The sequence below is a fragment of the Nesoenas mayeri genome, assembly GCF_963082525.1.
Source record: "Nesoenas mayeri genome assembly, chromosome: 1".
NCBI lineage: Eukaryota > Metazoa > Chordata > Aves > Columbiformes > Columbidae > Nesoenas > Nesoenas mayeri.
The window spans coordinates 51,685,556-51,711,988 of NC_137541.1; the positions used below are offsets into that span (position 1 = coordinate 51,685,556).

Consider the following 26,433-nt stretch of genomic DNA (forward strand, 5'->3'; position numbering starts at 1 on the left):
TACTGCAATCTCTGCTTTTAGTTGTGCTGAAGTGCATGGTACAAGTAAAGCACAAAGAAAGGACAAAAGGCCGAACGCACCTTCTGAATCAGTCCTAAGACACGATCTAGGGTCTTGAAAGTTTTCTGTACTTGGAATCTCCTCTGAAATAACCTGGAGTTTCATGCAACGTGCAAACATAACCAAAACATCTTTGATGGGGGAATGATTGATACAGCTGATCATCCTGCAAACTGAGTATGTGGCATTCCCCAGAGTCATCAAGTGGCTATAAGAACAGTGGAATAACACATTGCATTTAACAAGAAGAGCCATAAACAAGATATAACTGTATCATATAATAAAAACTATCTATTTGTAGCCTTGGTGTAAAATAAAGAATTTGCTCAACAAAATTTCCTATGTAAAGGTGGATATGAAAATTCCTACAGTAAACTGAAATTTCCCAGGAAAGCTAGGCAGGAACCCACATGTAAGTACCCAAGGTGAAGTTTAGCCCTAACAAGATATTTAGTCCAATCACTAATAGGCAGAAAACAGTTAAAAGGCAGAAAACAGCACTGTGTAACCCAAACAACAATTTTTTATGCCACTGTTGTATGGCCTCTTGCCACACACCTCTGTGGCCACCATAAACAGTTTCCCCCTCTGTTAGAGGTGGCTCTGGTACTGAAGCAAGTAGCTGCATTTACCACAGTATTACAGTCATAGAGGGGCATCTTATTTAATTACCCCATGCAAAGCTTAGGATAAGGAGAGGTTGTCCTCCTCTGGCAGCCAAGGAGTGTGTTCTGAGGTGTGCTGGGGTTTTCCACATTGCATTGTGCTGTGCCATGTAGAAATAACTCTCTGGCCCTTTGTAGCACCAATTCTTGAGGGAAGCCAAAGGCTTACGAAAGTCACGAGTAACAGATCACAATCATTATCTCATCTAACCTCCTGAATACCTTGGCCATTCTATTTTGCTTTACAAGCAAGCTTTTTAGAAAGACCTTTGATTTTTGTTAAGATTTCAAGCAACAGTAAGTAAATGCTCTCTATGTTATCCTTATTGCTAGAACAGTACATCTTACTCGAGGCTGAATTTGTTAAACTTCCAGTCACAGCATCACCTTATGTCATAGGACTATAAATTTAAAGACTATCAGTCCCTCCACCTTTATTCCTCTTCCACATACACAAACCTACACACAGTGATTTGGTTCCTTCTTAACCTTTTCTTTGATAAACTTTGACCGAGGTCCTTAGACCTCACACCAAAGCTGATTTTCCATACTGAAAGCCAGATCTGGACACAGTATTCCAGTCAGTTGTTTTATGGATGCTAAGTTCACAAGAAAGATCATCTCCCTGGTGCTATTTGCCATTCCACTTTTTACGTATTCAAGGATCACAACAGTCCTTTTGGCAGCATCACATGAAGCTCTTAATGCTGAAACTAATATGTAAGAATATCCCTTGCAAAACCAATCTCCATTCCTGGAAGTAACCATTGTGTGTCAATCGCTTTCAGCGGCATTAAAACACAGTATTTTTAAAGGTAACAATTTAGTACAGCTATTCAGAGAATTATTACCAGTAATTTGGGCAGTTTATTACAGAATCATAGAATAAGTTGAAAAGCACCTGAAGGACGCTCAGTCCAACCTCTTGCTCAAAGCAGGGCTAACTTCACAGTAAGAGCAGGTTGCCCAGGTCCCTTCCCAGTCAGGTTTGAAAATCTTGAAGGATGGAGATTTCACAGCCTTTTCAGACAACTTGCTTCAAGGTTAACGCACTTTCATGGTAATTTTTTTAATAACCTGTGTTATCTAAAAGCATAGCCACTGAAGCATCTATATCCACATTTTAGGTCTCTGAATGAAACAATATTTTATTTAAAAATGTAGCCAGAAAAAGGCTCCAGGCTTCTTATTAGAAATAGCCTTGTTCACTGGTACCTGATCACTGAGGCTGCATGTCAATAAAAGCTTTCAACTGCAGCAGTATTTGAGTACTAGTGCAGACAATTAGGGAAGCTATTGAAATTTTGCCATTAAAAGTTTTCAGAGCAGATTAAAAATACAAATATGTTGAAGATGCCTCAGTGAGCCAGTTTCCAGTCCATACAGTATAAAATCTGTTAATTCAGTTTGGTAAACGTCATGTAATATTGAATTAAAAGCTCCATTAGAGCCCCAGGAATCAACAAGACTGGGAGTCAGACCAGTTGCTTCTCTCTAAAGCACCTGGTCCTTCCTTCCAAGGTCCATCTCCCAAGACGGAGAGGTAGCTGGCACTCCTCTCTGACTGATGACTTTTGCCCTGAGACTTCACTGTTTCTCCTGGGAACTGGTGCTGAAAAGCAAGAGCTACTGCGCAGCTCCCTGCTTCATTCTAAGCCCCTTTCTCAGTTGCTGAATTAAGCTGGGCAACTTCTGAAATTTTCCCAGTTCAGCTGCTTAAGCTGAGGAACACCTCAGCTAGGTCTTCAACATTCTTGAGCATTAACTAGAGAGCTATGCTGATTAGGAAATGTTTAATCTCAGCAAAAGCTGCTTGTCATCTTCCTTGAGTGTAGCTATATAGTCCCATTCAAGTCTCTCATCCAAGTGCCAATTAGCTGTTGCAGCAGAGCACACGAAATCTGACCAGCGGTAGACAGTAAAGGACAAACGCAGAATAAGCTTATTGCTTTCTGTAGGCACCCTGCTCAAGCCCAAACATTGATTTTTCTAAAGTTATGTGTTTCTGAAAAGTTATATATTTGGCATTAACAGCACATATTTACTAATAGAAAAGTTGCTGTTATAACTGTATTTTGCTTCAAAATGTCTGTTCACAAGATGGCAGTTTAAAAGAACAAGTCTGAGGGTTATTAAGTCCTACATGGAAAACAACCTGTTTGGCTAATTAACTCGACACCTTGCTTTTAATATTATTTAAACACACTTATATACCTGTAATAGATTTTTTTTTTTAAAGTGTCATAACAGTTTGAGAGCTGTCACATTACATTGTTATAGCTCCAAACATGTACTTCTTCTCTGTTCAGGACTATGAATCCAATATATAGTAATGTGACTACTTCAGAGGAGCTGTTAGACTTTAAGTCAGTCCAGCTGCTGCGCAAGTACATTAAATCTGCATAATAAAAATCCTTATGTTAATATTGGTTTTAAAAACTCACTGCTTGCCAGGAACTGTTTTCTCGATTGGTATTTTAGCCAACTGAAACATTTTCTTGTCAAGATACTCAAATGGCTTACTGTTTATTGTTTATTAATTAGAGAAATTTATGCTGAAGTCAGTTTACCAAAAATAGGTATTTCATACATATTATTTAAACTTCCCTAATTTTAAAATGGCCAAATGTATTTTTAATCTGCTCTGAAAACTTTTAATGGCAAAATTTCAATAGCTTCCCTAATTGTCTGCGCTAGTACTTAAATACCGCTGCAGTTGAAAGCTTTTATTGACATGCAACCTCAAACTGCTGTATTTCCAAGTCCCCTGTGGTTTGTCAGATCCTGCCAGGTAAGGAGAAAGCTACTTTCCCCTTCAGAGTGATGCTCCACCCTGTCCCAGCACTCCTTGAGCAAACACAAGACCACAGGTACCACGCAGGGCAACAGTTGAAGTGGACACCATTCCTTGCTCAGCCATTCTTTACATCATCGTCCCTGGTAGGGAAGGCAGCAGAAACTCCCTGAGATTCTGCCGTGGTGCCAAACCTTTCTCGGATGGCAGCTGACGAGGCTCTTTTTGCTTCATGGAAAGGACAAAAGTAAACAACCAGAGGGCTGCTGACAAACCTCACAGAGCTCTAGTGCCAAACTCCACCTTCACAGTCTCCTGCGAAGGCCTCCAAGCTCACACAAGCTGCAGCTGATCTACACGAGGCGGACACATGTCCATGACCAACCTCTTCCCCTGTAACTTGAGGACTCAACCCCACGCTGCAGGGTGAGCTTTACAACAGGACACTGGGTTTCCTGAGGATGCGCAGTTTCTTCGGAAAGAGGTGACGACCGGATTGAAGGCGAGTTTGATCCGTCCAAAAGGGCCACTCCAGGACACGGCCTCTCGGCCGAGGACCTGCCCGCGGGCCAGGTGCCTCCTCTCCCGGCTCGGCACGCTGATTTCCATCCCTTGCCGCCAGCCCTCAGAGCTGCGCCTCACCCAGGCTCAGCATTCCCCCTTGCCGCAGAACAGCCCCCCAACGCCGGGACGGGGCGGTACGTCCCGCCCCACCGCCCCCGGCCCAAGCGAGGACGGGCCGCCAGATCCGGCCCCCGCGCGTCCTCCCCGCCCCGCGGCGCTGCGGAGCTCTCCGCCCTCAGCCGCTGCGGCACCCCGGGGCGGCGGGACCGGCGGCGACCCGCCCCCCACCCCCGCGCACGTCCCGGGCCGCCTCGTCTCTTGCGGGTCCCGGATCTCCGCTCTGAGGCGAGCGCGGTGAGACGGAGGCCTCCCGCCAGGCCCCGCTCCAGCACCGCAGCGATGCCGGCAGCCCGCTGCGGGCCCCGCCGGGCCGCCCTGCGCCCGCTGCATCGCGGCGCCCCGTCTGCGATGAGCCGCCCTCTCCTGGGCACCTTCTCCGCCCCGCTCGCCTCCTCCTCCCACGGAGCCACCCTCCTCCTCCGCCCCCACTCCCTGCCAGCCTCCTCCCCGCCCTTCCCCGCACTCCACGCCGGTGCCGAAGCCGCGCGTCACTCGGGCTCCAGCCCCGCCGCAGACATGGCGACACTGACGGCGGTCCAGCCGCTCACGCTGGACAGAGGTAAGCGCGGCTCCCGCCCCGCAGCCGCTCCCCGCCCCGCCGCCCCGGCTGCCCCAGCGCCCTGCCTGGGGGCCGCCGCGGCACAACGCAGGGTCTTCCCCCGCAGCCCCAGCTCGGCGAGCGCTGCCGCGGCGGCTCTCCCGGCCCCGCGGTGCGTGGGGCTGGCGCCACCGGCTGTGGCGGACGGCGGTGGGGAGGCGCCTCCTGGCGGGGCTCAGGTGGGAGGGAGGCAGGAGAGGGATGAGAAGGAGGAAATAAAACTTTGTGCGGGCGGCGGGGTTGCGCGGGGGTACAGCCGGCATCTCTCCGGCGGGAGCGCCGCGGTGCCGGGGGCGCGGGATGTGGCTCCGCGGCCAGCGCTGCGGGATGTGGCTCCGCGGCCAGCGCTGCGCTGCGCTCCGCCGGGGACGCTCCTCGGTGCTCCCGCCGCCCCCGCTCTGCGAGGCTCCCCCTTGGGCGCCCGTCCCTGTGGCTCGGAGCCGGGGCCCCCGCGCCGCCGCCCCCGCAGGTGTCTCGGCGGGACTTGCTCCCTAGTGGGGGCAGCGGCTCCGGCGGCGGGTTGGGAGCTCGCCCCTCCCCAGGAGACTGTAATTTGCTGGCAAAATGTGGCGTTTTGTGGGGCTGGCGGCCGGGGGGGTGTGTGCGGGAAGGGGCGCAGCGACTGCAATTTGTGTGCTCGCTGACGTTAATGATGTTACACTACAAAACAGCACGTCTGCGTATTGCTGGAGACAACTACTCGGTCCGGGTGGAGAGAGTGGTTGGGGTAGTGCTAGCCTGGAGTCTGTGTCAGTAGCCTTACCGAGGCAGTGTAAGAGTGTGCTGAAATCTTGAAGTTATGTTAAAATTCAGCTTTTGCCTCCATGCTGTAAAAATTGGACCTTTCCCTCACAGTGCATTTGTGTTCGTAATAAGGCTCCACAGAAATGTTATCGTATTTCTGTGAGTTACAGAGGAGAATAACTTAACAGTTCTGATTTGTTTTGCTGTTTTGGCTTCATCAGTTAAGAGAGGTCCAGCAGCTCCTGATAGAGCATCCTGAATTGCCAGGGTGTCCTTCTTCCTAATTTGCATTCAGAGGCTCCAAGAGGCTCCCAGCACATATAAATTGTGTACTTTTAAAAGCATGATTAAGGCCAGTGCCTTCGTTTTTAAAATGTGTTTGGGTTTGGTTTTTGTTTTTTGTTTGAGGGGTTTTTGTGTTATTTTGGTTTGTGGGGTTTTGTTTGTTTGTTTCATTTTCCTGAGGATTAAGGTGGGCTTTCGAAGCAAGGTAGGGAGCTTCTTGCTGTAAATCCTAGGCAAAAGAAACCTGACGATCGGAGTTTCAAAATGATAAGGCAGGGGTTGGCACTTCTACTGGAAGCCACTTGAGAGCAAAAGAGCCCACAGAGTACTCGAAATACAGTTTGCTGGATGGCTTAAATTCTGACATTGGTAGAAAAGGAGAATCTAAAGTTATTCTTACTGAAATAGCAAAATGCTGGCATGCACTTTAAATTAAACTGCTCAGAAATCCACTGTGTAATCTACAGTTTCACCCTAATACTGTTTTCAGTAAGCAGGACAAATCTATTTCCTGGCAAAGCATTGAACAGATGGCAATCCATTAGTAAACCTGCCTTTCAAAGGAAAGTATTACTATTTCAGAATTACACTTTCCTTTTCATTACTGAAACTATGCTTTAAAAATCCACAATGCGCAAAAAAGCAAATTAGTCCCAATTTAAATATAAGCATCTGTTGTCTGGGTCCAGGATATGCCTCACCATTTGGCAGTGATGCCAACATTACAGTCTCCTTGTTTGTTGGCCAGGGCTTCTGCTACTAGTGTGAGGGAGATAAAACATCACAGAATGGTAGGATGTGACATGCAAAAGGAAAATACAGACAAGAAGAAATAGTTTTAAATACTGCACCTGGCCTGCAGAAAGCCATTTAGTTAGAGGGATACACTTTATCACCTATAACTTGTTGCTGCTACTTGAACTGAAGAGGGTAGGCTGAAGCAACCCCAGAAATAACTAGACCAAGCCCCGTGCTTCCAAATATTTCCTCTGTAGTCTTTCTTTCACAGCCATGAAAGAGGGAAAGTGCTATGTGGTGAGATTTTCCAGATTTCTGTTGCTTTTATTAAAGCAGACACAGCTATGTTGACTGTCATTGTGCTTTGCGCAGCTCTGCTGTGATCTAGGCAAAGCCCTGAAAAGTCTTGTACACTCATATCCACTTTGCCGTGTCCCATGGAGAGCTCAGCACAGCAAGAAAATAGCAAGGGTTTCAGGAGAGGCAGCATTAATAACATTGCACTGCTGAGGGAATTGCTGCTTGATCTCAGGCCAGGAAGTGTTCTGCATTTCGCCCTGCTAAAGATTACCGAAATGGTAAAACATTGTGTAGCTACATACACCAGAAATCTGAATTACACTCTGATGTGGTCTCTTTCTGGACAAAACATATACACTGTATTCTAGTGCAGTGGTGGGAGCTTTCTTAAAGCCTGACATAAATGGACTTCAAAAGCTGTATGGTAAAATGAATTGCCATTTAAAGGTGAAGGGCATGTTGTGTGTGAATGATTGAAAGCCAATTACATTCTGGAAGATTACTTCAGTCCAAAGCACAAGAATTAATTTCCTTAATTCCTGTCATCATGTGCCTTTCTACCTGCACAAATGTGTGCAAGTGCCATTAGGGCTCTTTAATATGTAGAACAAGTTCACAAAATAATGGAAATTTTAATCACTTACAATTTAATCTCAAAGATTTTTGTCTGACCTTTGCATGGTTGCTCTGCTGGGAGGAGGTGAGGGAATCAGCAAATGTTTCAGGGAGGAAATGTAAAGCAGTGGAGCTACATGTGGGTACCACTTCAGGAGCATAAGGAGGATGGCCCCAGTGTTTGGGAGCTTTGTGAAGGGCAAGAGCCTGCCTGTCAGGCATCTTCCAACAGTCAAGTCTTCTCTGTAGAAAAGTGCACCCTTCCTGTCTTTATTGAGAATTTCCTACATTTTGAATCAATACCATACCGTCAGTAATCCCCAGTGTCCATCAGAACTAACTGGGGAAATTTTTGTGGCGGATTCAAAGCTTAAACCCTGAAGGTGTAGGGAACTATACCTTGTTCTAGGTTGGGAAGGAATGTTACAGTGCTGTCTTTCATAAAATGACAAGCAAAAAAAGTAAGGTTGGGCTTTTTTTTCTTTTTTTCATCTTATGTTGAAGGCTAGGGATTTTTAAGCATGTTCCCAGCTTAATTTACTTCTATTAAAATAAACAAAGCAGTCACTCCAAACCAAAAGGGAAATGTTTCAAAACACTTATACAATTATTTTTTTGCATCTTCCGTAGGTATGTCTTTAGTAAGAACTTGATTGAAACTGATTTCAATTACAGAGAGCTCTGGTTGCAGTTAGTTGGCATTTTCCAACAGTATTTATTTGGATTGGCATGCCACTTGTCACATCTTGTGTGTCATCCTTCTCTACGTGGCGGCGGGCAGGTCTGCCTTCGCCTCTCAATGTCCTTTGTCTTCCACAGAGGCGTTGCCTCAGCTTACCCCGTGACCAGCAGTTGCTGCCTTCCCCTTTATTATCCAGAGTCCATATCTCCCTTGCATGCTGTCTGCCTTCCCCTTTATTATCCAGAGTCCATATCTCCCTTGCGTGCTGTCTTCTGTCGCTTTGCTCTTCTCAAAGCCTTACTGTGGTTGACTCCATCACTCTGTGCATTGCCTGTAACCTTTACCCATTTTTACTGTTCAGCAACCCAGTTTCCTCCTCTAATCCTCAGATCTTGTGCTGTCCCATGACCATCAGCACCTCACCAGCTTGATGTTGTCTCAAATGCTGCATGCACATCCAGTGGCAACGTTCTGTTCTTCTCCAAGCATCTCTCCGAGCCAGCTGAGCCTCCTCACGGTTCTCTGAGGACCTGCCATGAGTTTCTGTGTGCTGCAGATAAACATCACGAGCAAACAGAAATTAAAGGAAGCTTGTTGTGGGTGAAATTGCTTAAAGAGTGTGTTAGCACACTCTGATGGAAACATTTTCTGGAAGTACCATTACACTCCCAGAAATATGTTGGGAGTGAATAGATTTCTGTGCTTCCCTTGGCACTCATTTTAGGAGTGGTCATATGGAGGTCTGCAAATTGAAGCAGACATCCTTCTAGCTATGCATAATAGATGTTCCACTCTTATCTGAACTTCTTTATTTTGATAAATGTCTGAAAAACTTTTCATAAAGCTTATCTTACTTTGAATTTTACTTGTTCTCTTCCTTTCAAGATGAAAATCTGTTCTGAAAGAAAAACTGACCATGCATTGGCTCAGATTGTTGTAAAACCTCGGTCCCTGTTCCTCTCTGCACAGGACCATGAAAGTGGAAGCTTTAAAAGGACACTTTTCAAAAGTTCTTCTTGTTTTTGAAGAAATTGTACAATTAGCTTGTAGATCTCATGATTAAGAACAAGGGAATATATTTTCATGTGAAGGGGGGCTTTCAGCTGTCTTTTTTTAATAATCCATGTCCTGTTATGTTTTTCCTTATATAGTTACTATTCATGTCACTGATGGCTTCAGTTCTTCATGTGACTGAGGATAAAAGAAGAAATTTGAATAGACTGAATATACAGTGCTGATATTTTAATCCCTGTGAAGTTTCATAACAAGGTCATAGCTATTGGCTATTGACAACCAAATTTATCTTGCTTTCAAATATATCCTTGGAAACTGGAAAGGCTTCTTGCTGTTTGGCTGTAATGTGTAACTGAGCGCTGCTGTTTTTTTATGAATTCAAACAAATATTTTTCCAGTAGAGCGGGTGTCTCAACACTTCCTGAATATCCTTTATAAAGTACCATGTTCTGTGATGATAAATAAGAGAATGAATGGTCTTGGAGTCGCCATCAGCTGTTAGAAGTGGTATGCAAACTTTGCCAGATGTGGTACTGGATGGCACCTGACCATTAATATACATTGATACTTCTTGGAGTACTCCTGCTCCATTCCTCCTCTCTTCCTGTCATTTTTCTTCCCATTACATCCTCATAGCCTACATAAATGGGGATTTTTTTTCCCCATCCGTGCCCATATATATGTATATAACAGAAACTGTACTGAACATCGGTTGCGGTAGACTATGTGTATATCAGTATAATGTGTATTATCTTGAAAAAAAAAAAATATATATATATATGTATAATGTACTCATCAGGAAGAGAAAATCAGATTCATACAGTGTGAAATAGCAGACAGAGAGGCAGCATAAGGCCAGGTGTCTCTCGCTGGGGTGAAGCCCTGCGGGGCAGTGCTAAGCGATGTGCCGCTCCCCGCCTGGCTCCCTGTCTGTTATGGGGATGTCTTCTCTTGCTCTTCAGCCTAGCGTGCTAAAATTAAAAATGTTTCTGCAAGTGCCACACGCTTTAAGTCTAACATTTCTCTGTTTGGTATGCCAACTAAGGATGTATAATTAATCAAATTCATTCTTGCAAGAAAAAAAAACAAAACTATTTTTTGTAGGAACAGGAAAAAAGTGACAATTCTGGTCACAGACTGAAACGTTTGGGGTATTTTTTAACACCGTTGCATCAACACTTATTAGTGTTTGTTTCGGTTTTGTTTGTTTGGTTTTGTTTTAAAGTATTTTTATGAAGGGATGGATTAAGGTAAGCGGATCGAGCCACTGATTTATGGGTAGATGAATAGAAATGTTTTGTGAGGAGCCGTGTGGTTGAAGTGTTGGTTTGGTAAGAGTGCGGTTCGGCCATGCCTCCTGGAGCTCTGGGGCTGGAGTAGGAGCAAGCACCAGCCTACATGACATCTTTAGTTTTCATGAGCGGTGTAAAAATACATGGTTTGAGAAATTAGATGCCTGTGTCCAGCTTAAATGTCTTCAGCGGTAGGGGCCTGACCTGAAGAGGTGCTGGGGCACATGGTCGCTCGGGAGCTCTGAATGCATCTGAAGTGTGCCCACAGTAGTATACCTCTTCCCAGAGATGGCCCTGTTCTCCAGCCCAGAGCAGCTCATGGTGGTCTGGAAATTGAGTTTTGTCAGGGCACATTGGGTGGAGATGAATGAAAGTTCATCATATCATCTTCAGCGTGCAACAGATGCTGCAGCACCCTGGCGCTGCCGTTTGTCAGAGAGCTGTGCACAGAGACATGGAAACGTCTTCCACGAAACTCATGGCATCTTTTAACATCGTCACCATTGTGGAGTGTAAAGGGGAATATCTTAGATTTCCAGTCACGTTTCCTTCAGAAACACATAACTGATAGTATAGTGTATCTCTGCAGAAGCTGGATGGGCCAACAGGAAAAGTTTGCGAGACACCTTTGAAAAAGTAACCAGGCTTGTGGCCGATGGATAGCTGTGCAGAGACCTTGTGTTCCTCCTGTCTGTCAGGCTGAAAATATTCTTTAGACATGGTAGCAGTGAGGTGATCGTTTTGGTCTATCTGAATTTATCCTGTGTAGAGCAAAGTGAGCTTGCCTGTGTGTGTCCTGCTGCTGATCCTTCTGAGGAGACCCACTCCTGCAGCTGGGCGAAGTGGATGGAGGCTTTCACAAGCCCCTGCACAGGTGTGGGATTCACCATTTGCAGCAAGCTGCAAGGGTGTTAATAATCAGAAAGCACAAGGGATGCTGTTTTTTATGTTGTAAATGTATATGATCTATCTACAAATAATGTTGAAAAAGAAGGATTTGTTTTATAAATAACATCCCTATGCTGGATCCTACAAACTTCAGTTCCACACCGATGTCTGAGAGACATTTGTGTAACTACAGGAAAAAAGGATTAACCTCTTAATGTAATTTTAAGTAAATAATTTGCTTAATTCCATCCTATCACCTGAGCTGGACCCCACCAATGATGTTATCAGACAGAAACTTTTTTTAAAAATGTGACAAAGTACTGAAGTCATCAGCTTTGTGCAGAGGATAATTTGTCCTTCGAGTTCTCTGTTACAGGACACATGCATGCACATCTCTTCTTAACATAGATGACACTCATGCAAGTGCAAAAAGATACAAATACAAGCTTTTCACTGACCTGTGGTATTCAGATACAAAATAATGTTCTTGTAGGTGATGTAATAAAATTTGAAATATGAATTATATAAAACTATTAGTTTTAGTTACTTATTAGAAGAGCAAAAATTGAGAAGTTGAGGATTTAAGAGGAAACCAAGTAAATGCAGATATGTAGTGTTTTGAGAAGCACATAACTGTAAATTTGTAGGTCTGTCTTCCATCATATACAGTTAATTTGTTCACGCAATCCATTTTTGACATTTAAAAGAATAATATTAATGTGCTGTAAACTGTAGAAGTATGTATAATACAGGCATTTTCAAAGTTAATCTCAGTCAGCTTAATCTTCTTTTGAGACATTTGCTGGAGACTCAGCCTCTGAACGAGAAACATTCAACTGTTAATTCTCTATTCAGATGAGAAGATTTGATTCAGAAATGCACATTTACATAGTAACAATGTTTTCCTGAGTAGTTAAATCACAGGCTTGAATCTTAGATATGCTAAATACAGAGAGAGAGATATATGTACATTTTGAGAACTTGTTTCACCAGGGCCCAAAATGGAGTAGTTAAATAAACCCCCAATTTTTCAAATGCATCTCAGCTGAGTTACCAGGGAATGCATACAGCTTCTCATAATGTGTTTTTACCCTAGTCCTACTTTACTAATAATCCTAAGAAAAAGAGAGAAAAAATCTTGATTAGAAAACTGTGTCTTGAGAAGAGATTGTAGGAGGATTGTTCTTTATTATTTAAAAGATGGAACAATGTTCCGTGAATACACAGACCATAAAATAATTGATTTTAATTGTTTCTGTATAAACATGGATAATTGCATAAGGAAGAGTGTTGTCCAAAATAGGCTCTTAATTTATTTCTTCTGAACCAAAATTACATTTTTATGCGTTCTTTTCAATAAAAGCCTATGTTTAATCACTAATCTTTCACATCCACTAACTCTTTAATTTTCTTTTTCAACCGCGTTTTCTGAAAAAGAGTAAATCTCCTAGACCTCAAGGTATCAATCTCTCTACAATCAGTTAAGCATTGGGAAAGAATGTACTTGAAATTAAGTGGATGACCGTGGCCATGAGCAGCACTCTGAGCCCTCAGAAATTTATTTACCATCATCTCTTCACTTTTCAATAGATTTGGCAGCCGTGTTTTTGTCTAATGGTATTTACTGAATCAGCGCAGGAACAAAAGGTTAATAAAGCTGTTCTTTGTTATACATAGCCAGACCAGAGAAACTTGAAGAGCGCATGATGGCCTCGACATCTATGAAGCATTCTTTGGCAAAAGAGATGGTTGTATGTTTGATCCCCTCTGTAGCCTGATAGTTTTGTAACCCGATAGTAATAGCTCTGGAGTTGCTTCTCATTTATACAGCACCTTTTGCGTCCTGACAGTCCAACCATGTCAAAGTATGCCAGGTGTGTCCCTCATAGGTTAGGTAGATACCTTGTGAAATCAGCCTGCAACCCGAGAAGAGTTCCAGTTCTCCTGTTCTCATTCTCAGCATTCTTCAATGCGTAGGACACCAAGCAACAGCACTGCAAAGGTGACGGTGATCTCTCTGTTTCTTACGTGGGTTTTCTGTTGCAATGTTTTGTTTGTAACTTGCAGCAGCAATTCGACCTAGTCAGGGCTTTCTTCTAAGATAATATTTGTCTCAAAGTTGAAAGTTAACAGTGATCACTTGTTGACATCTACCAGCAGCATAACTGTACTGCCTAGTTTTGCAGGGATTTATTAACAAAGGATTTTATTTATATTGCTTTCTTCTTCCTGTTGTAGCTTTTCGCATACACGCTTCTTTCCTTTCCTGAGAAATTATTAGTATATAGCCAGCTACCATGGGGATTCAATCTGCAAAAAGCAATATCCTTAAATCCACTAAAACTGAAGAGAGAATATTAACTCTCTTCTTGTTACCTGAGCCTACAGATAAAGTCACGTTAGGTATGTGTATGTAATGACTATGTTGCATCCATCGCACTGCACAAATGCCATCTTTTCATTGTTGTCGCACCGGAGTCTCAAACCACCAGAAGATAAAATTGTGATGCTAGGCTTCAAGTGACAATTTGTTTTTGTCACTATGTACAATTGCCAGTAGCCCACAGCCATCTTTCTCATCTTTCTGGTAATGACAGGAAAAGATTTAAGACTAAGATTAGCTGGGGAGATAAGAACTGAGGAGAGGCAGCAGGAGACTTTAGTAATGATATACGAGCAGAGAAGAAAGTGAGAGTTACTGCTTTGGCTCAAACACGGTGCCTGTTGTGAAGGAGAATTAGCATCCCTAAGTTAACCTTACCTCCCTTTGCGAGACACCTGTTGGGGCCTTTTTTTCCCTCTTCTTGTCTCCTTCCCTGCCAAGAAAAATCTCTCTGATGCAAACTGAAAACACAGGTTGAAAGTATTGGTGTGGGAAAGGCATGAGGTTGCCCATATGGCCAATACTTTTGTTCTGCTGTACGTACATAGGATGCATAAATACTTGCTTTTGCTTAAACAGGGGAGAGAGAGAATGGGTTTCAGCTAAAAGTGTGTTGTTTTTCATCCTGTTTGTTCAGGCAAGCTTATTCCTTGTAATTATTTCTGTTTTCTGCTTCTCTAGCTTAGTCAAAATTTTGATTCCTTCAGTGATTTTAATGTTTTTCTCTATATGCTTGTGGTTTAAAACACAAAAGCAAGTATTTTATTAAGTAGTGCCCTTGGGGTATGTTAAATTACCAGCCCATTTTTCTTTTAGTCTAGGATCAGGCCCTCTAAAGTGTTCACGTTGGCAATTTCAGCAAATTGTCCAGTGTGCTTTTGTGTAGTGTTTAAAGCAGCTCGTGTTGTGGTTTAACCCCAGCTGGCAACTAAGCACCATGCGGCTGCTTGCTCACTTCCCTCGCCCCCAGAAGTGGGCTGGGAGAGAGAATCAAAAGGAGAAAAAAAACCTCTCGTGGGCTGAGATAAAGACAGTTTAATAGGACATCAAAGGAAGAGAAAATAATGATGATAATAATAATAATAATAGAATATACAAAACAAGTGATGCACAATGCAGTTGCTCTCCACCCATGACAACAATAGCCTGTGCATTCCTGAGCAGCAGGTTTTGTTCCCCGGTCACCTCCAGTTTATATACTGGGCATGACTTCATATGTTGAAGAACTCCTCTTTGGTCAGCTTGAGTCAGCTGTCCTGGCTTTGCTCCTTCCCAGCTTCTAGTGCACCTGGTAGAGCATGGGAAGCTGAAAAGCCCTTGACTACCCAGCAACAACCAAAATATCAGTGTATTATCAAGATTCTTCTCATACAAAGCCCCAAACCCAGCACTGTACCAGCTACTAGAAAGAAAATTATCTCAGCCAAAATCAGAACACCCCACTCCTGCATGAAGAGTAGTATCTGCTGAGGTGGAACTCATCCTACAAGATCAAGTGATGATGTGATCAGGAGGCAGAGGAAGCTGGTGGAGAGTTACCAAGGCATCTCTTCACAAGATATCTGTGGTTACAGTAGGTAGTAGACAGCTTTCTTGCTTTCACATTGTTCAGCTTGTAGGAACTCAATTCATTAAGGCCAGATGTATCCACCATACTGAATTTCTCAGGAGGTTATAGCTTTGCTTCAAAGGACTTTCTTTTTGTCATTTCATAGTTTCAGGAAGTCAGACAGAAGGCCATTTTACATATCCAGTATATGGAAAGAACTACTTTAAACACCTGAGATCTTTCTCTTAAAAAAAAAATACAGAAAGACTGAGAAGTAAAATAAATAGCAGTAAGTCTGAAACTACGAAATATCCTACTTCCTGCAGGAAACGTGGGTTATTTTCTCTTTAAGAAATGAATAGATACTTATATATATTATTATATGATATATATTTATTTGAATACAAAATAAACTTTAAAAAACTATTTCATTTTGGTATCATATTTGTGGGCAACTCTCCCTAGTCAAAAAAAGGACTAGAATCATGTCTCATGCATTCTATTCAGCAGTGAGTGGCTATCTATAAATCATAGTTGTGATCACAAAGAACAGGTATGATTAAGTAATATAAAGTAAAAAAGAAAAAAAAAGGAATTTTTACCTTCCCTTTTCTCTATAGCTAATACAGGGGAAAATCATTACATTCTAAGTACTGTGTTAGAAAATACCATAGTATCCAATGGTCTTCTATTCTTTACATTTTCAGCTTTATTTTTTAATATTTGCTCTTAAAGGATAATTTGATAGCTTGTTTTAATACCAATACTAAGTTCAGTGCCTTATATATAAATACAATGAGTCTTGTCAAATGTGAAGGGTTGGTGTATCTCCAGTTTCTTCATTTATCACGGATGACAACATCTTCTGGTGAAATTTTTCAGACTCATATTTATCCCCCTCCTCATCCTGATTGCTTTAGAAACTGCAATGAAAGTAATAACTTGGAAGAATAAAAGTTATATCGGTGTTTAAAAATTATTAGGTTTTGAGGTTAATTTTAAATACCAATCTGAAAATTCTGAATTGGATTATTGCTCGTCAGGCCTCGAATTAAGCCAGCAAAACTCATTTTATTGAAAGGATCCTGAATTACCCATTAATTTGATCCTTACTGTTTTGCGATTTATTGTTATTCCCTTAAAAAGCAACAATGGGAGTGTGACAGTACTGAGCCACTTTCTCACTTCCTGATGAGCTCTTAATAGTTTTAGGAACTCTATAGATTGATTACATACGCACACACACACAAAAAAAAAAAAAGCAAACAAAATCTGAAAATTGCTGACAAAGATGCTCCTGTGACGCTTACGTGAAGGCTTCAAGGGAAAAATTGAGGACTGGCTCTATGTACAGTAATGAATATTATAAGAAGATGGACCAAAGTAAAGCAAATCCAGTTCTCCCAGGTGGCCTTTATGGTAGGTTAAGGCTATGAAAATCCCTAGCTGAGGAGAAGAACAAAAATCACTAGTTAGAACTCAGGAGAGTGGGAAGGATGGTGAGATTCTTGAAGACTCTGTAGACATTGCGAGGTTCATAGAACACAGAGAGGCGTATTTTTTCATTTAAGGGAACCTTTTGAGTGTTGCAGTTGAAGAAGGTAGGCAGTGTATTCAGAAGCAGGATGCTTGAAATGGCAAGTATTTCAGGCAAAATGCCTGAAGCAGCAGAAGTGACTGAAATTGCTGAAGAGAGGCCTGAAGGGCTTTTGCGGTGTTGAGGATGCTGGATGGAGGGGTCTTCGCAGAGTTTGCTCTCTGTATTTGGGTCACAGGTGGCACTGCTTTCCCTGCAAATAACCTGTATCCTTCTATTAAGTACTGTTGCAAAACATCTCAGACCTTTTTCTGTCATATTCAGGTGTTCCTACCACAGCTGCTGGGAAAACTCATGGTCTATAACACTGCCTCGGGGTGTGCAACACCTGGGTCACAGGCTCTGTGTCTGAGAAATGGGGTAAAGCAGAGAGTTCAGATACCTGCAGTGTGCCTGAGAAGCTAGAGCCAAACAGAATGTGGGTGTAGCTCAAACATATGGAAGCTTATAGACCAAAACACGGTCCGATGAGTAGCCAAGCGAGCCTGCCCCAGGCATTGGGTGGATGTATGTAGAAACCCCTTGGGGATATGCTGCTCATGTCATTAGGGCAGTCATCTCACATCAGGCAAAATGAAACAGACAGATATACTCAGTTTTCTCATACATTAAGCAGAAAACAATCCATAAAATTGTTGCTTAAGGCATTTTTAAAAGCTTTAACTAAATCATGCAGTGCCCTGCTTGCTAACAACAGCGTTCTTGTCAAATATAACTGTTCTGATGTATGGTGTCTTGTGGACCACATGGAGATGAATTTGCATGAGTCATTCACTGTATATCTGAGCAGTAAAAATGGTTTCATCATAGTGATGTAGTTGTCTAATGCGTAGGATGCCTGCATTTACATATGAGCTAATCTTCAAGTCTCCCTTTGTAGTCCACAAAGGGAACAGGCACTCCCAGAGTATGATTCATCTCATCTAAAATAGGTCAGATGAATTGTAGCCTCAAAGGGTCTGTTTCTCCTCATTGACTGTAAGTCTAGGGTGAGTCGCTGAGCTGTCAGTGTCTACATCAGAAGTGTGGCAGCTAGAAATCCTGACCACAAGGTGAATCATGAGAGCTCTGTATGGCTGTTCTTTGCTATATTTATTTGTGCATTCAAGTAATGTTTAACTACAAGAGTGTAAAGTGATGCTGCATTAAATCTATAACTACTACCCGTATCATCTGAACTAGACTATGAAAGCACTGGTAGTAGTATTCTTCCTGTAATTAATTTGAATAGACCTCACAGATACACGCTGTAAAGTGTTGAATAATACTGTTTTCTAACAGCTTAGCTCATTGCTCCCTGCCCATTGTGTCTGATTTACCACGGTGAAGTACACCATTACAGTTATTGATCAGCGTGAAATTTTGGGCAAGACAAACACATCCGTTTAAATGGGGAAAAAAAGACTGCTCTTTGCCTCAGTTTTTCCTAAGTGTCCAGATTAGATTAAATAAATATATTGAAATAATGGAAGAGATTTTGTATTTCAGGAGAGCTCTGTACTCTCACCAAAGAGGTGAATTGAAGTGTATCAGACAGCCCCGTATTTGACACCAGAGTAAGAATTGCCATGTTGTACAAAGCAGCAACTGACAGCAGAGCCATGGTCATACAGAAGATTTTCAAAAAATACACACTGAAAATTTGCCAAAGCTAGTGCTTTGAGCATGGAGTCGCATAAATAGTGTGATACAATGTACTAGAGCTATTGGCTATGAATTATGAATGAACTTTGCTAATCACCACGGAATTCAGATTGCACAACCATTGATTACCTGCTGTCATTTGATAGTGTTTGGAGAAGATTGCTAGACATAATAAAGCATCCCATATAGGCTTTGGGAATTATGATAAAAACTTGACAGAATAACATTAAGAATTCTGGAATGTATTCGCATGAGCTTAAAGGAATAACTAAACCTGAGGATAAGTATTGCAGGAGTGAAAAACTACTGACAGTTATAAGGACCTGTTATGTCATGCAAATTCTTCACCTTCAGCCTGATTAAAGGTCTTCAAGCACGACGGAACAGAGCTTGAAAATTGCGAGGATTATTATTCTTTAATGCCATAGTGAAGCTAGTGAATATTTTAGAGACTTACTAAGTATCCTTGCTGTCAATTTGTAGTGATGTTCCACCTCTTTGAGATACCGAAGGGTGGTGTTTATGCAGCACATTTACTTTTCCAAGTAACCAGCATGCTAATGCAGTGAAGGTCTCCAGAATTAACAGGAGTGAGGCACAGAAAAACCTCGAGAAGATGAGAAACCTGTTCTCTAATATCTTGTTAATAAAGAAGTGATCACCATATTTTGGCTTTGGGAACAACCCAACATGATTCTAGAGTAGTTATCAGAGTAAAGAAATACTGTATTTCTGAGTAATTGCTGTTTGAACCCAAACTAGTATTACACAGCATTTTAGCTACTATTTAAGTGCCTAATAGTCTTCTTAAGTTAGAGGATAACACATTTATTTTAAGGGCTGCAGACAAACTCACTGATAGACTAGCACAAGAAAGGAGGATTAGGCACTGGTAGATATACAACATTTTTCACACTTTGCTGTATAAAGCATGCATGTACATTCTTTATCAAGAGTCACTCTAATATTAAACGGGAAACATTTAGCATGCTAAAATAATTTGCTATGTTTTTCTTAATAATGTTCAACTCATCTGACTAAACTGAAACAAACATAAACCCCGCACAAAATCTACCAGGGTGAAACCCCAGACTGGACAACTTTCACAGAACGCTGGAGCCTGATCTGTCCAATTTCAACAGCAATATGAAAGAGCACTAAGTTCAGATGAGCCAGAATTCTTCCTGTGGATCCATAATTTGCTTTTGAGTGGTAAAACCTGAATTGCAAAGTATTGGAAATAGCATTTACTTTTCAAAACATCCAGCAAATTAAACAAGTCAGTCTGCTTTGTGCGTTGCTAACTATTTGAACAGAATCTGCAAGGGAAAAGAATATATAGCAGAATGTGATAACTAAACCAGATGACCTGTTTATCAGCTGCACTATGCTATATGGCTATGTATACATGATCCAACTTCATTTAGTATAGCATTAGTATGTTCGACTTCTGTCACAGTATGGTCATCTTGCTAGTTCTATGTTATAGTGATTCCTCTCTTTCTTTAGGTTTGTATAGGAACCTCCTGCTTGTGTCTTACTAGCAACGCAACTGAAATGTCATTCAAATGAAAATACAGAAAGAACACTTGAAATGAGATTTTCTTTTGAGAATCATGCTTTTCTTTTGATGAGTGCACTTGATAAAGCGCTTTCCACCCACCCACTGCCTTCTGCCTTTTTTGTTTCACTGATAATGTGACCCACCACACTGCGACAGTATTATTTCCTGAAAGGCTGTAGGCAAGCATGATGATGAGAAGACAAAAAGGGAACTGAATGTCAAACAGAATGGAAGAGAAGGGAATTGTGCGTATGTATGAAGAAATCAGAAAAAATGGTAGAAAAAAATATGGTAAGAGCTGGATATAATAAGGGAGGAAATAAGTGAATATTCCTTTTAAAAGTGTATCTATTGTAGAATACAGAAGAATAATTCTATCTGCATCATTACTCAAAATTCCCATCAATTTTGGTGGGATATAACTGTGAGAAATGTAGATAAGATTTCAATAACATTAGCATGAGTTTAATGTTAGTATAATGGAGTTCATGTTTTGGAAAATATTTGAGAGTAGGCAAAACAATCCTTTTCAGAAGTTGTATTTTTAAAAAGTCTCTGCTGAAAGAAAGGACAAGTCAGAAATAAAAAGCAAGAGTATTTTATTTACGTAGGACGTAACTGTTTTTAACATAATTTCACGATTTTTTGCTACATATATGTATACAAATATACACTCTCTTTTCATCAGTTTACACTTTCTGTGAGAATGTAAGAAAATGGTATTTAAGAACAGTTCCTTGGTGATGATATTTACAAGCAAAGCTACTTACATTTGTAATCAAAGGAGGACTGGGGACAATAAAAGTATCCCAGCAGAGGAATACCGGTCCTTCTCAAACATATGGCAATACACTTACTGAATTCAGCAGGAGTGGATTCCCTGCTATATCCTTCTATTTTAACATAACTTTAAAATCTTCCTCATTGTCAGTCGCATCACTTCTTTGAGCAAGCACTTACTTTAGTTTTAGCTGGAACTCACCTTGAGTGCACCATCAGCAAAAAGTCTGCATATCACTTAACGTCTCATGGACTGATAAATTTCACTTTTAACCTGTCCTAAAGCAATAGTTCGTTCAAGTCTCCCTTCAGAGTTATTAATTAAGTACAACCTATTTCATGTTATATTTTATACACTCATGTTTATACATTTTTAGTCTGCTCAAAATCTTCTGTTTTGTACCAACTGTTATAGCTTGCTCTTGACAAAGCATCAACAGGTAACAAAGAGCTTTGGCCCTGAACACATGCTTCATTTTAATTCTGCATTTTTATCCCACGAAGCTCTTTATTATTCTGTATTCTCTCTACTATGAGCAGTATCCCACAAGTCATTGCCAAACGGAGCAAGCAGTGGGCCTAATTGTGACAAGAGACTGCTTATTGTTAACAGATATGACAGGTGAATAATAAATCAAAGCAAGAACTTGCGCAACAGCATTCATGCATTTTAGCACATTGGATGAATTTGGAGGTGTGGAAAATCAGAATGCTCTTGGGATATTCTGCTTTTTCTTTACCCATAGCCACTTCTTAATCACAAAGTTAAATAATCTAGTATTGGCAAATAACAACTTAGTGTCCAGTTTTGCCTATGAGACTGAAGACTAATCACCCACGCTACAATTTTCAACGAGAGTATGAATGTATCTTATGTATTGCAACACTCATCACTTTAGCAGTGTTTAATTATAATCTAAAGTCTGGTTCATGCCCTAGGGAAATGTTTAGACCTGTACTTAATTCTTTTTCATTGATTAATGTACCTAGAGCTATTTATGTGTCCTTCTGGGTCGGAACAGATTTCCCAATCAGTACAAATTTTTCATTGAATATAATTTAGTTCAGGACCATAGCAAATGTGGGGTGATTAACAGAATTTTCAGGTGTGGTGGTGAAACTTCTAAGCAACTGCAAAATAGGAACCAATCTGTCATCTGTGGCTCTGACCTTCTGCAAGTATGTCTGGTGAGAGAGAAAGACAGTTCGAAACCTACCTGGACTGGCGCTGGAAAAGGTCCCAGTCTGATGTAGAATATCTGAATAGCTATCATGTGTCACGTGAATTTCAGAGGCCTTATCTGATCTGTTACAGTAGACTGTCGAAGCTTCTTCAGAGTAAATAATCTAATTGCTTTATGCTATCTGACATACCAGTTTGTACCAACTGGTACTAATAACTGGGGAGTGTGAGCTGAGTAATATTTACCTAACTGCAAGTCTTTGGTATCAGATACAGACTTTAAAAGAAAAATTCCAAGGTAAATGATGTGATAGTTTTGTTAGAAAATCATTGTGACATTATTATTACTGAGAACATGTTGCCTCATATTTTATTTAATGCATTGCTGTTCTTTTGCACTCCACTGAAATGGTTCTTGCTAAAGAGTGTACTTACCTCTTCTTAAATTTCAAAACCATCCACTTTCAGGTATTAGCTGCCATCGGTCACATTCTTCTTTTTAGAATCTCATTTTTTCTTGGTTTCCGTGGCCTTACCTCCCAGATCTCCTCTTAGCTTTCTGAGTATCACTTCAGATCACTAATTGCTTTAGAAGGATCTTTCTTGGTACCCCTCCACATCATCTGTTCTGTTTACAAATACAGCTTCAACTGCTGTCTCTGTACACGCAGCTCACAAACCTGTTTCATCACTCCGGGGCTCCTCTTTCCCATCACGCCAAGGTCTCTCTGTCCCTCAGATGATCCCTTTTGAATGATACAGGCTATATCTCTACCAGAATAATGTGGAGTGGAGAAATGGGCAGATCAGGAAAGCAAGAGGTGATAGTGAGGACCTCACATCCACGTTTTGGGCATTGTGCAGAAGTTATGTCAGACTAGCTGTGATCCAGCGACATGGACTGGATGTCCACTAGCAGTTAAAGCACTCTTGGAGCAAAAGCACAGGTGCAGTCTTTGAACATAGGCTTAGCGTTAGTTTCATCTGAAAATTACTGCTCTGAGATGCAGACTACAGCCCAGTAAGTGGAAACATCCTGAAAGAAACGCTGCCTGCTTTCTGCCGTGCTTCCTCACATACTTAGAGCTGTCCTTTGGCAGATACCTATAAAAAAGCTTGAGAATTATTTAGGTATTAATTTATTATGGTACAACCTACCATGCCGACCAGTTGCCTGCCTCTTTTTAATAAATTGTAAATTTTTTGAGATGTCATCTTCTCTTTTCCTAATGTCAATGCAGCTGGATTTTCTTATAAATGCAAATATGTGATTATGGTTTTATTCCTATTGCAGCTCATCTACTGTCATCTCTTTTCTCTTGCCAGAGAACTTCTCAAGTCTTTGGTGTATAAGACATCTGGTCAGTATAGCTCAGCTACAAGCCAAGGATTGTAAGAACTGTTTCAATTAGCATAAGCTCCCAGTCACAAACAGTACAATCTCTGTCATTGGAAAGGAGAATTATATAAGGTTGCTTCTAGCTATTGTAGTCATTTTGGAGTTGTGTAGTTGGAGGAAGGGTGTTTATTTCTTTTTTTGTGCAGTTAAAGCACAGAATTAAAATGCCTCAGACATTGTTTAACCATTTAGTACTATGCATTCATTTCAGCACTAGGATACAGACCTGTTTTTAGTGGAGTGGTGTAACTGGCCAGTAGTGGCTCTGGCAGCTATGCACAAGGTGCTAGAAGATGCAAGAATGACCACACAGTCAAGAGAAGAGCATTGCCACGTTCAACTACACCAACAAATTTACAGGAGAAGCTGCAAGGTAACATCAAATGATACAAGAGGAGAAAACTCTGTATTTAAGCTCTATCGTTCTGAAGACAGACTGGGATATGTATCGCTTGGTTCACTCCTGCATGTAAGTCAGTGTGTCCCTTGCTTGACTAGGGTCGTCTCCATGAGACTGGCCACTATTTATTCTGCGCCTGTGTCCCCAGCCATAAAGGACTATTGGGCATCTCATGGGTTGGGTTTTTTCTTTTTTTGTATGTATCTTAGTGATAACTGTGCATATTAGGAAAAATATTATAAGTATATGAGCACTGTTCAGCTGGACCAGATTGCTGCTCCCCACTCAGTATGGCTACTCACATAAGCCCTCTGGACTCCTCTTCAGAGGCACTTTGGTCTTTCCCTTTATAGGTACTTCAGGCAACCAAAAAATATTATTCCATGTATTTCTATGGGTCACACAGGTTCTGTGTGGCAGATAAGGTCTTGCAAGACCTAGACAAGAGCCTTACACTTTTACTCTTTTCTAGCACGCTTTCTGTTCTTCCCTAGCAGACTTTTACTTGCCTTCAGCAGACTTTATTTTATCTGTAGTTGATATTTAGATTTAGATTTATGAGAAGAAAAGATCAAATGTTTTTCTTAGGTGTTGTTATCCTGAGGGTGCTTTCATAAGGACTCAGCTTCATTCTTTCAGACTTTCTGAAACTAGGCACCATCCTGTTCTTGTGCTACTTTCTCTGATGCAGAAAGTAAGAAATATTTTGGGTCTGCTAATACAGTTTAGCTGCTTTGAACTGGTAGCTTTGTTCCAAAGAATGTTTGCAGCGAAGAATGTACCTCATTATGTGTGTCACTTGTACATGTGCATGCGCAGTTTGTCCATACTTTGGGATTTGGATTTCTGAACAGCAGTGCTGATATAACACAAGATGAATACAGTATGTGTTGGTAAAGCTAATTTTAAATTTAAAATGGCCGTTGGCGTACCACTTTTAGTCACTTATTAGCCACTGTTTATACTGATCCATATTCCATTTCTTTCCCCATTTAGATGTTGCAAGAGCAATTGAGTTACTGGAGAAACTGCAAGAATCTGGAGAGGTACCAGTACACAAGCTACAGTCCCTGAAGAAGGTGCTGCAGAGTGAGTTTTGTACAGCCATCAGAGAGGTATGGAATTGAGATTTTGAGTTATTTATCAGAATAATATCCCTCTCCTGAAAAGTATATTAGCCTTCCAGTGCTGCAGAAGCAGTAGTGCCTTGTATAAAGGATGATGGATGTGAGATGTGTCTGCCTGCTACCATGCAGAGCGCTGAAGTTACTGAAAAGCAGACACAGACCAGTTGCGTCAGCAAGGCATCAAGCCTGAGGCAATTAGCCTTGCTAAGGAGAAAGGGTGATTAATTAGTACTTTAGTATTCTGCTCATGCTGTTTCAAGGTCTGTGCTAACCTGTACAGCAGTGTGCTGGGCTATGGGGACATGCCAAGTTGGGTCAGTGCAAGCTTAAATGCGTCTCCTTTGAGCTCAGGTGTGTGATAGGAATGTGCTGATAAAATCAGATTGCAGTGAGAGACAAACGGTGCAAGGACTGAAGTTAACTGAAGCTGACAGGAACTTGCTGTTGAAGTCAGTGGTCAGGCTCCAGTGGGCCTTGCTCCACGTGTCAGAAACTCGTGTCAGATTGCTGAGAACTGTGATCGTTACCCTGCCAGCCATGATCAGGGCCTTCCTAAGCTCTGCCCAGCAGCAGATAAATGAGGATTGTTTTCTTTTAGTCAAGCTAGAGAAGAAGCACCTCCTTTCCTATATGCGGTATCTTTAAAGCAGTTAAATTACAAATACCTCTGTTAGAAGTTTCTTAGAGTTAATACAACACTGTGTCAAACTTCATACCTACTAAACTGAGTGCTGTTAGCCTGCCAGGCAGAAGCAGCTCTAAATGGCCTAATGAAGGCAACATCTTTTCAGCAGAAAATCTGTATGGACTTCTGTTTCAGTTCATCTATCTACTGCCTGGAACTAATCCTCCCATGCCGAAATCAATGGGGAGCCTAATGTTCCCTTGATGGTAGCAGGATTGAACTCCCAATAACTAGGCAACAGCAGTGCATTGATTCAGTGGACTGCTGGGTGGCTGGAAGGAAGAAAGAGAGGAGCAAACATTAGTTTAATAAGCAAAATGCAATATACTCTTTGTTTTATGGAATATATTCTTTAATGTGAGAAACAGAGAGAGGCTTCCACTTAATTAAATGGCAGTTTTCAAGGCTTTTTAAAGGGAATAGTGTTCCATGACAATAAATAATGGCACTATGTACTCTGAAAAGCTGATATTCTGACTAGTCCTTTCATTTAACCAGCTAAATGCTTCTTTAATTGACCAAAGAACATTGAAAAGTAGTGGGGGTTTTGGTTTTGTTTCTTTTTTTGGTGTTCTTGTTTGTTTGTTGTTGCTTTTTGTGTTTGTGTTTTGGGTTTTTTTTAACAAACAGCAGAGCCTGGTACTCCAATTGCTAAAGGCAATTTGCAGTCTTTGCAGAATCATCAGTGAAATCTTACCAAATTTATATTTGTATCTGGAAAACAGTCTTAGGCGAAGCAAATACAAACTTTGTTGAAACAGGT

General features: G+C 41.4%; 1 protein-coding gene across 1 annotated transcript in view; it reads left to right on the forward strand.

Annotated features, from left to right (window-relative positions):
• Positions 1 to 4,482: 4,482 nt before the first annotated feature.
• Positions 4,483 to 26,433, forward strand: part of LIN7A (lin-7 homolog A, crumbs cell polarity complex component) — a gene marked incomplete at both ends in the record, with an annotated part of 45,407 nt that continues 23,456 nt past the window's right edge. Inside the window, 2 exons of the mRNA XM_080361009.1 lie at positions 4,483 to 4,762; positions 24,855 to 24,973. Of these exons, the coding sequence (XP_080217135.1) occupies positions 4,483 to 4,762; positions 24,855 to 24,973 (399 nt within the window). The remainder of the gene's footprint in view (positions 4,763 to 24,854; positions 24,974 to 26,433) is intronic.